The 10,844-nt window shown below is 33.7% G+C and overlaps 2 protein-coding genes across 4 annotated transcripts; one reads left to right on the plus strand and one right to left on the minus strand.

The window, feature by feature from the left end:
• The first annotated feature begins 944 nt into the window (after positions 1 to 944).
• On the plus strand, positions 945 to 7,916 carry LOC123193359 (dr1-associated corepressor homolog). 3 transcript variants are annotated; one of them, XM_044606293.1, is made up of 6 exons: positions 946 to 1,259; positions 3,392 to 3,464; positions 3,537 to 3,630; positions 6,097 to 6,219; positions 6,295 to 6,352; positions 6,810 to 7,916. In XM_044606293.1, the coding sequence occupies exons 1-6, from the start codon at positions 1,227 to 1,229 to the stop codon at positions 7,404 to 7,406; spliced, it is 978 nt and encodes a 325-aa protein (XP_044462228.1). In that variant the 5' UTR covers positions 946 to 1,226; the 3' UTR covers positions 7,407 to 7,916. The 3 variants fall into 3 exon arrangements, with proteins under 3 accessions (XP_044462230.1, XP_044462228.1, XP_044462229.1); XM_044606294.1 differs by lacking the exon at positions 946 to 1,259 and adding an exon at positions 3,242 to 3,280; XM_044606295.1 differs by lacking the exon at positions 3,392 to 3,464 and having other exon boundaries at positions 945 to 1,259.
• Positions 7,917 to 8,297: 381 nt separating this feature from the next.
• LOC123192365 (cysteine proteinase inhibitor 12-like) lies at positions 8,298 to 10,105 on the minus strand. The gene is made up of 4 exons (XM_044604894.1): positions 9,934 to 10,105; positions 9,254 to 9,476; positions 8,801 to 8,946; positions 8,298 to 8,626 (listed from the first exon to the last, which is right to left on the minus strand). Exons 1-4 carry the CDS (start codon positions 10,093 to 10,095, stop codon positions 8,489 to 8,491), a joined length of 669 nt encoding a protein of 222 aa, XP_044460829.1. The 5' UTR covers positions 10,096 to 10,105; the 3' UTR covers positions 8,298 to 8,488.
• Between the last annotated feature and the right edge of the window lie 739 nt (positions 10,106 to 10,844).

Raw genomic sequence — 10,844 nt, forward strand, 5'->3', positions numbered from 1 at the left:
AATTTTAACTCCAATCGACTCATAGGTGATACTTTGGATTTTTCAAATGGCCAAAAGACTATTTCCCACCCAAGGTATGATGCATTCTCAAGTTTTCCCTCATTAACTTTGATAATACCAAATACCCACTCATAAACAGTTAAAATTAACGGAACTCTAATCCCTTAAAATTTTATCTCTTTTTGCCCCCTAAACTTTAAAAACTAAAAATTTTGCCCAACCTAAATTTTAAAAAATTGTCGTTTCACCCTAAGGTTTTGTTTTAAAATCTTCGACTCCATTGTCGACAACCTCTCCCTCTAGAAGCATCATTTTCTTCTGATAGTCTCTTTTCTCCCATTTGGATGTTCAATCGGTATCGGAGAAGCCGTGAAAGACGAAGAACTTCGTGGGGGAAGACGAAGGCGAAGACGAAGCCCGACAAAGTTCTTCTTCTTCTATAGCTTCTCTGACACTGATCGAACGTCCAAATGGGAAGAAAGTGATTGTCGGAAGGAGAGGATGCTTCGGGAGGGAGAGGTCGCCGGTAATGGAGTCGGAGATTTCAAAACGAAACCCTAAGGTAAAACTACCATTTTTTAAAACTTAAGTTGAGGGAAATCTTAGTTTTTAAAGTTTAGAGGGGCAAAAAGAGATTATATTTCAGTTTATTTTTAATATTATAGAGAAAATAATAATTTTATTTTTATCACTATTAATTTTAACTGTTTATGAGTGAGTATTTGATATTATAAAAAATAAAAGATGAAAACTTGAGAATTCAGGCTTTTTTTAATTTTATAGATGTGCCTAGGGATTGCATCAAAACTTGGGTAGAAATAGTTCGCCTTTAATTATATGCATGGCCTCACTTCAATAGATTAATTAAGAAAAAAAAAAAAAAGATTTGAAGGGTTATAAAGCACGCGTGCCATTGGTGGATAAATATTTACTCTGCCCGCTGTAACTTTATTATCCCACTAACTTTTAATAATTTTTTATTTTTTTTATGGTCAAAGGTGTACGGACGGACATTTCGTTGAAACAAGCCGCTGTTTTTTTTTTTCCTGGAAATTAAACAAAAGTAATATCAGATCTGAGATGGGTTTTGTGTACTAGATTTTCTTCGATAGTTTATAAAATTCTGTTTTGTTTTTGATTGAATTCGATCCCTTTTCTTGTAGTTTCGCTTATTTTTATTATTTAATTTATATTTTCTTTTTAATGTTCCAAATTTAACGCACACTATGAGGAAGAAGCTCGATACCCGATTCCCAGCTGTGAGTTTTTTCTCTTTCTCCTCCTTTAATTTGAAAATTTTCATTTATTTGGTGGGTATCTTGAACTTAATTTATTAATTGATAATTTTGGATCTTTAATTTTACTGATATTCATTTGATTGGTTTTTCATTTTTCGAATATTTGTGTGAATATATGAACTAGGTCGTGCTTCGTTCTTGAAAGTAAGTTAGTTTTGGGTGCTTCAGTTTCCAATTTACCGATTTGTGATTTTGGGGGTCATGTTTTGACCTAATTTCGGGACTGGCTGATTTGCTTAGATAGGTGCTGGCTGTTTGAATTCTGAGAGATTTATGTTGAATTATGATATGGGTTGTCTGTTGTTTGACAGTTTGAGACGTGTGCTCTATGGAATTGAGAATTATACCGAAAGGCAGTTGTTGTTCTTTTCATGTTTTGGCTTCTTTTATCGAGATCTATGATCTGTATTATGTTTGTCTCAGTGGTGGTTTGAGCGTGTCTGGGGATGGGATTTTCTAGTTTTTGGCGTTCGTTTCTTTAGGTGAAGTGATTTAGTACTGAAATCAGTTGGTGGCTGGGTATTTAAGTTTTGGGGATTTCTTGGGATGGTTGATAATGGGATTCATTTCATAACTTAGAAACATATGATGTTTTGGTCTTAAAAAAGTTTGAGCATCTTTCTTTCGGAGATTGAAGCATCTATCTCTGGGTAGCTATATTGTGTGTTCCTGTTGTTAGTCTGCATTTTGGCAACACGAGATTATGTTGTGTTGTTGGAATTGGAAATATTTTTGTTGTTACATCAATGTTAAGTAGTTATTGCTATATTAGTTTTTTTTTTTTTTTAAGTTTCACATGTCTGGTAATAACATATGTTGAATGAATGATCTGAGCAGTATGATAGGTAGTATTAATATGTAGGGAAATTCTAAGTTGTGGTTGCCTTTGTGGTTTCGCTAAGTCATGAAAAAATTATGGAGAATGATGAATATTAGATAAGGTGGTTAAAAATTGGGTGAAGAAATTTGAGGTAAGAAACTCGTGGTAAGTTCCTTAGTTCAAGAAACTCGTGGTAAGTTCTTATTACAAATTGCTTGATTGTCCAGATGATATATGTTCCCTTAGAAGGAGCTTGGAAATCTTCAGTAGAACAAAGTCAGTTTGTTCTCTTTGGACAGCTGTTTGCCAGAAGTTTCTACCGCCAAGAATTTAGTTCAGAGGGAAGGATTGTTGTGAGCTGTTGTTATTTGTATTAGTTTAGTGAGGCAATCATTGAACATTTGTTTCCTTGCATGATTGTTTGAAAGCTTTGGAATTGTAATGGCTCTTTATTTGGAGTACAAAGGGTTCTTTGGAATTGTGATGTTGTCAAGTTCACACAGCTTTGTGGTGACTAGGACAGAGAGGTAGTTTGGGGATTCTATTAGCTTGATTTTCAGTGTGTAGAAATGAATCTCAGAACCTTAAGAGAATGAGAGACCTTTTCATGAGTAAAAATCAATTTTCTGAGAAGTTTATATGGTTCTTTGGATGACTTTGCTTTTTTATATCTAGCTATTTCATTCTTTGGTCTTTCTAATTTGCTGTGTGGAAAGGAATGATTGGGCTTTTGAGAGGATCAGAGGACCTTATTAAATTTTCTTTTTACCATCAAATGGGTTGTGTGCTTGTTGATGTCTTCTCTCTCTTTCACACACACATACACATAACGCACATACATTTATGCTCACATGTATACACACGGATATAATTATTTCTGACCTTATGATCATTGATATCATTGTTGTGCTAATGGTGTAACACATAATATCCAAACGTGTTTCCTGGTTTCATACATACATATATATATATATATATATATATATATATATATATATATATATATATATATATATATATATAACGCAACACCAACTAGTGTCGTGCTATTGGCCTATTTGTGTGATACTTAAATCTTAATTGTGTAGAGTTGGGTTATGTGCATTGTAATGCACCAAAAGGTCAGAGACGGTATTTAATGACTAATTTTTCAGTTAAAAAGGTAGATAATAAAATTTGAAAATGTTTGTTTATCTTTGGATATAATTCTTTTTGACAATACCTGTATTTCAATGGTTGGTAATTGTCTAAAAAGAGCATAATTTTCTTCTAGGCTCGGATTAAAAAGATAATGCAAGCTGATGAAGATGTGGGGAAGATAGCATTGGCAGTACCTGTACTAGTTTGTGAGTATCTATAATTATGGATTTTTTATATGGTTTTCTTCTTACATATAATATTTTGGGGTGTTTTTGTAGCAAAAGCATTGGAATTATTTTTGCAAGACCTATGTGATCGCACATATGAAATAACACTACAAAGAGGGGCAAAGACAATGAGTGCACTGCATTTGTAAGTGGTACCTCTCTCTTGCTTTATTATTTTCTTATTCTAGCTAGAAATGTAAACGATTTATAAAGTAGGATTAGACTGCTTATTTGCTTTTATTTTCTTGCTTGCTAGTTGTCCTTTATTCAGGGTTTTGATTGCTTATGATACTAAGGCTCCTATTAGTGTACAATACACAAAAGTTAACTTGTGTAAGGCTTGGTAGCCTAATGCTTTAATTAAGTGCTGATCTCAATTAAAAGGTAAACTGCATGTAGTCATGAGTCAGGTCAAGACTATCTAAAAAACTGATTCCATCCTCGTAGTTCTCCTATTTATCTAATCTTATTCAAAAGCATTACTTTTTATTGTGATATAGTCTATTAGAACATGGATTCAATCATACAATATTAAATTCTTCCACTATTTTTCCCCTTTTTTTTTTTTTGGTTTACCTTAGGAAGGTTTTTTTATAGTTATAACCAAAGAAAAAAAGTTTTTACAGTCTTCTTTATAAGTTCTTGAAAAATTGTCTCAAAATTGCCTAGTAGGCCCACACATAAATGGAGCTCATTTTGCGAAAGTTTGAGGATAGATGCTTGCTTTGAGGGAACCGTTCTCCTGTGAAAGACTAATCTCTTGTGATTCTAAAACTATAATTTCTATTTAGTTATTGAACTCTTAAGTACAAAGTTTTAGATAATCACCCAACAGGGAAATACAATTCAAATAAAGATAATTTTATATAAAAAATATTGTATACTAACACAATTCCTTCTTCGAGACTCTAACTCCTAACAAACCTTTGATGGTTCACTAGTCTAACTTCTTCATTAATGATCTTTGTGAACATGTTACATTCCTTCTCCCTTGAAGCCATCTTTGTTCCCAGAGATGAATCAAGAATTGTCCATGATATTTTTGGTTGAATCAGCTCTTTTAATGAAAAGACAAAATCACTAAAGGCTTTGTTAGGTTTGGTGTAACTCATGATGGCTCTGATATGGGTTTGGGCACATTTGGAGCTTGTCATGACAACACTAAATTTGGATTCAAGGTTGGACACTATGTGAACAAAGTAGAGTTTGGAGTTAGGACTGGCTCATAGCTAATACTTGCATTGATTTGAACAACCAAAATTCCGTTACTCTTTTTTGATGAATTGAACTCTCAGTTAATATATATTGACAATCAGTTTATTGAACAATTTGGTCATTTTCTTCAGACTCTTGTCGGCCAACAAGAGTGTGCAGGGGATAGCTTGATAAATGCTATGGCCCATGTTTGAGTTCTGATACCAAATGTTAAGTTCTTACAGGATAAGAATGGAGTCGGTTACTTTGTGATTACCACACTCACTGGAAAATTAACCTTATGAAGTCTTTCCTTGTTATCATTGAAATCTAAACGACAAATTAAGATGAGCACCTAATGAAGACCCAATAAAGATCGTCGATACAATTCAGGGGAAGATAAATTGAAAGTCAACTATATAAGTTATCCTAGCCCAACACTTAACAGTTATAATTTGTGGCAACTTTTATCATCTATGATTTTCATGAGTTAAGAGTTGAATCAAATATAATTTATTTTTATTTGTTTGTGAAGCTCATAAATGACAACATTTAAAACAATTTAGAATTATAAAGATTATAGATATTATTATTAGGTGCTCATATTAAAATTGTAACATTTAGAGTTCATTAATGAAATATAATGATATTTTAAGAATTCTAAAAAGTTAATCTTTATTGGAGGGTGGCTCTCTCGGAGCAACGAACTTTATGATTGTATTAGGTGCCTCAACAATATTCCAATTCCTGACCAAAGGAAATCAAGAAAATGACAAGGAAATGAAGAAAGGAGTTGTAATATGTATTGGAAGTTACTGAATTTACAAAGAACAATAAGGATGAAATATAAAACACTCACAGTTCCTGCTTTCAAGAGGCCAAATTCTCTCCTTAACATTGTCTAGCTTTCAAGAGGCTAGACACTCTCTTTCAATCAGCCAGAGCTGCCTAAAATTTCCAGAAAAACAATCCTCTCCCCTTTTCCTCTCCTTTAAGCTCCTTTTTATACTGCCACTCATGGTCCCCTCTTGCACCCATTTTCCATCACCTTCTTACATGGCCCACTGTTTGTGCCTCACAAGCATGCAATTCTCCCTTGTTCTTAGCCCTACAGTTCTTGTAGACATTCACAATTGGGGGTCTAACAGATTGATAAGTGAAAACGCACATTTGGTATCATGGCTGAGGCATGAATTGACTTGTTCACCTTGAGCAATTGGAGGCAGCATTTTAGCAATGTTTTGTAGCATCAAGTGAATCATTCTTTCTAATTTTAAACTTATTTTGGTCTCATAATTTCAGAGCATTGCAAATTGTTCTAAATTATTCTTTTCAGACTGTTCTTTGAGAACATTTGTCTGGGTTTACATGCTCCTCATCATGTCATTTGATCTGACATAACTGTCCTAATTTGCAGAAAACATTGTGTACAGAGCTATAATGTGTTTGATTTTCTGAGGGATATCGTTAGTAGAGTTCCTGACTATGGTCATGGTCATTCTGAAACTGCTGGTGAGGATCGATCTATCACGAAGAGAAGGTTAGAAAACAGTGGTTTCTTTAAGTTTTCCCCTTTGTTGCGACTGCTGAATTACTCATGGATATGCTCTTCCAGGAAAGCTGCCAGTGATGAATGCAATGACAGTGACGAAGAATCAAAAAGGAGCAAGATGGTGAGATCCTTAAATATTTTATTGAACAACCAGAATAAAATATTTGTCTTCCTGTCGTAGTATGTTAAATTAACTTCATTTTAACTCATACAAGAACAAGCTAGAGGTAGGCGCTATTTATCTACTTAGATTTTCTGCTTTTATTGTTCTATTTTCTTCCTCTGCCATTTTCCGTAGATCACATAGCATCATTATGTGAGCAGAGAAATTCAACTTTAGCTCAATTTCATCTTCTAAGAATAAAATCAGTCTCTTTTATACCTGATATAAATTATGCTTGAACTTTTATGGTGAATAAATCTGATTTCAAGAATGTAAAGATGAACTTGTAAAAGTGTGATCTACTTGTGTTTTTATCTAGAATGTAGAGATAAACTTGATTAAGTATGAGCACCCAATGTGTTTAGCTTCTCTAGGCATCAAGGAATGGGACTAATTTACTTTATACTCTTGACAGCATGAGATGGGTCATGTCAGTGGCAGTGGTAGTGGCAGAGGGAGGGGACGGGGTCGAGGAAGAGGCCGGGGACGAGGTGCTCGCCATTTGGAAAGAGAGTCTTCTCATCGTGAGATGGATTCAGAACCTTCCATAGCCGTGGAGCCTGGCATCAAAGATAATTCAAACTCTGTAATGGTAGTGGATACTGCTTCTGAATCAAAGCAGTCAATGAAGGAAAATATTACAGGCAGTGATGGTGCTAATGCAACTGCTCGGAATTTTGATCTGAACGCAGACTTAGATGACAATATGGACACAAAGGCTGCAGTTGTACCACTACCAGAACCAACCCCAGCTCCTGTTCCCGCCCCAGCTCCTGCTCCTGCTTCAGTCTCTGCCCCAGCCCCAGCCCCAGCCCCAGCCCCGGCTCCGGCCCCGGCCCCAGCCTCAGCCCCAGCTAATACCTCCTCAGCAGGACCTTCTGAGGAGACTAAACATGAAGATATTCCAGGTTGGTCACTCTCAGATATGGACAGAATGGCCATTGACCCTCTTCAACTTGCAGACCTTGGTAGAAGGTTGGATGACGACGATGAAGATTATGATGAAGGGTAATAAATTATGGAGTGGGGATCTCGAGAAGGATAGTCATCGAGATCAGACTAATGAGTAGTGGACAAACAGAAGAGAAAACAAAAGATAGCTGCAAGCATGAGTATGGCCTACTTGATGGAGAATGAAAATATGCCTATTATGGTTCTCCCTCGAAGGGCTTGAATGCATTATTCTTTGTTTCTATCGTGTTCTTCACCATGATGTGCATTTTAACCACATTTGCTTGACAATTGGATCACACTTAGTCTGTCATTTCAACTATGTAATGTAGGCAGAATATGGCAGCCTTAGTAGTAGGTAGTATTAGTAGTAGTCTTGGTAGTGAATCGTTTAGTGCTTTGTTCAACTTCATGGCATTAGGAAATTAGCGTTGCCTTTGCTTTTACTGCACAAGCATAATTTAGCGAAGGGCCTTGAAATTTCTTCTTATCATTGTCTTGCTTACCCTTCTAACACAAGATGTTTAGTAGACAAACAAATTTAAGTACTGCAGTCTGGTTGGTTGCTCAATCTGAAACTTTGCTCTAGTTCCAGGTACCATGGAGAAGATAATTACATAGAACTTTTAAGATCTTTTATTCATGGCAACCGAATTATGTATTATATTGTATATCAAAAATTTAATTTTTTACAGTTTTTAAAAAATAAAAAAAATCTTATTAATACTTTATTATTTTAAAAAATATTACTCTTTAAAATTTAAGATTTTTCATATATATTTTATTATATCATCATTTTTTTAAATATATTAATTCATATTAGTAATATACATCATATTATATAATATGTATACTGCATTGTATTAATTCAATACATTCAATAATACATATTATTTTTTATATGTATTATATCATATTTTACAATTCATATCATGCATCATGCATCGGTAAATACAAATAACTATGTTTTTATCACCATTCATCACTATATGTTGTTTGTAGCAACACATTTAGAAAGTTAATACAGAGAACAGAATTTATGAAACATAAGATAGTAACATAGCATCAGCAGCATATAAACAGAAATTCCGACCCAGAGAAAAGGATGTATCATATTATGGGGTCAAACGCAAAGTTAAAGCTTCAAGAGTGATCTTGTTCCATTTGATTGAGCTGGAAGGTTCCCTCAGTCTTCTTGTGTACCTCCACCTTGAACTTCTCCTCCTTGTCTCCCCTCTTCACTTTCAGAAGCATGTTAAATTTTGCAAAATCTTCTATGACCTGTGAATTTAAATATGCAGATGGACCACCATTAGTACTTGAAACTTTGAAAAAATGATATCTTTTCAACAATAAGAATAACAACAACAGCAATAGTAACTTTCTTAAATTTCCTAATTCTGCATAAAATACCAGACAGATTCAACAGAAAACCATAAAGAATTAAGTATTCACCTCAGCTTTTGCATGAACAATCTCCTGGACTACATAAGGGAAGAGGGAATTGGACCTTTGCTGAATGGTTTGAACAGCATGATTAGCTGCATCCTGAACCACAGGATCATGAGTTGGCACGTCTTGCCATCCAGGGCCATGGCCATCTAATTAACAAACAACAAGTCAGAATGAGCAAATAGAACCTGTCTTGAAAACCTATTGACCGCAATCAACCAACTTAAAAAAATACTATCAATCTTTGTTAACATGCCTTGCCATCCAGGGCCATGGCCTCTGAATTAAAAAGCACAATGTCAGCAAGAGAAAAATAGAAACCTTCTAGAAAGCATTTGACCATTCCAATTAATTAACCAAGAAAATGCAAGCTTTGTTGAAAATTCCCTAATTTGTTAGTACTAAAATTTCCCAACAAAAATGACTGCATAAATTGGGTGAGTAGAAGTGAATCACCTTTCTTACAACCTAGATCAGAAGAGGTAAAAGCTGGAGGGGAATCGCCAACGTGCTTAAATTCCTGCAAATCTTTGAAATTCATCCATGGCTTCACCCAAACTTTTGCTTCATAGAGTTTCTTCTTCCCGGCTTCAATAGCTTCAATAGTTAGATGATGCAAAGTACCAGCCACCACCTGTTCTTGTGCCTTCACCACTCTCGCAAACTCGAGCACCTTATTCTTCAGCCCGACATCAAAAAACCCAAATCAGCCAAAACTTTCAACATTAAACATAAAAAACAAGCTACATTTTCACCATTAATTTTCGCCAGAAAACTCGTCAAATACATGAAACTTGATCAGCTAATGCGGCAAATATTGACATAATAATCACACTTGCAGAGCTACATACAATTATGGGGTGCCACAAGAATTATTGCTTTTTATATAGAAATTTATTGATTTACATCCTATATCTGTAACTTCCTACAGCATTGTGTATTCATTAGAAGATTACATTGTGGCCCCACAGAATAAAATTTCCGGCTCCGCCCCTGCATAGTCATTTAAGAAACTTCCATTTGGTTATTTCTAAACCTTAAATTTTGGCAATTTCCAGTGATTTAACTTTTCTTTTCTAAATTTCATAAACAGCACAAAAATAATCAAATAAAAAATTTAAAAAAAAAAGGAAAACCTGTTTCTTGTTGTGTTCTTGGACGGCATAACGGCCAAGCTCTTCGATTTCGACGCTGTTCTCGGCGCCACAGGACTCCCGCAAACCGCCGGGCATGGCCATGATTTCAGATACTTTGAACAAAGAAGAAATGAAGAGAATGAGAAAGAGAGTGGGTTTCATGCTTGATGCGTTTAAAAAGGTCTTTTAGGGATTTTGTCGTCATTTTGTACCCCTCTTTTGCATTTTGGTGACAGGGATGCTTTAGATTTTGACACGTTTCATGTAAGTGCCAATCGACGGTCGAAAGAAGGCGTACCTTTGCTTGCTGTCTAAGCAAAAACTAATTAATTAATTACTTTTACACTATATTTTTATTATATAATTAATAATTTAAAGATATAGATTATAATTATTATTAATTTAGGTTTTTTATTTTTAATTTAAAATTATTTAATTATATTATAATATATTATTTATATATTTAAATTATATATTAAAAATATGTATATATAATTTTATTATATTTTTATTGCCAAAAGATTCTTTCTTATTTCTTTAAAACACACAAACCAAATAATTTTATAATTAATAAATGGGAAAACCGAGAACCAACCATAGTAAGACACACCTTCCCTTTTAAGGTGCGATCAGTTGTCTTTAAATAATAAAATTATATATATATTAATATATAATTAAATAAATAATTTTAAAATAAAAATAAAATAATATCTAATTATATAATAATATATATAAGTGTATATTTATTTATATAATTAAAGTGAGTATACATAATATTGTTTAATTTTGAAGTATAAATCATTATTATATTTATTAAATTTAATATATTTTAACATATATAAATAATTATTGTATTAAGTTAAAAATAATAAAAAAATATTAAGATTTTATTTAACTTAAATACCCTTAAG

The sequence above is a fragment of the Mangifera indica genome, chromosome 12, assembly GCF_011075055.1.
Source record: "Mangifera indica cultivar Alphonso chromosome 12, CATAS_Mindica_2.1, whole genome shotgun sequence".
Lineage (NCBI taxonomy): Eukaryota > Viridiplantae > Streptophyta > Magnoliopsida > Sapindales > Anacardiaceae > Mangifera > Mangifera indica.

What these genes read in the sequence shown, in the direction of transcription:
- LOC123193359 (XM_044606293.1), top strand. Translation starts at nt 1,227, where the DNA reads ATGAGGAAGAAGCTCGATACCCGATTCCCAGCT. An exon ending in ACAATGAGTGCACTGCATTT is followed by an intron (nt 3,631 to 6,096) that starts GTAAGTGGTACC and finishes CCTAATTTGCAG; the next exon opens with AAAACATTGTGTACAGAGCT. An exon ending in CGATCTATCACGAAGAGAAG is followed by an intron (nt 6,220 to 6,294) that starts GTTAGAAAACAG and finishes ATGCTCTTCCAG; the next exon opens with GAAAGCTGCCAGTGATGAAT.
- LOC123192365 (XM_044604894.1), bottom strand. Translation starts at nt 10,095, where the DNA reads ATGAAACCCACTCTCTTTCTCATTCTCTTCATTTCTTCTTTGTTCAAA. An exon ending in AAGAACACAACAAGAAACAG is followed by an intron (nt 9,477 to 9,933) that starts GTTTTCCTTTTT and finishes GTCGGGCTGAAG; the next exon opens with AATAAGGTGCTCGAGTTTGC. An exon ending in TTGTTCATGCAAAAGCTGAG is followed by an intron (nt 8,627 to 8,800) that starts GTGAATACTTAA and finishes TTAAATTCACAG; the next exon opens with GTCATAGAAGATTTTGCAAA.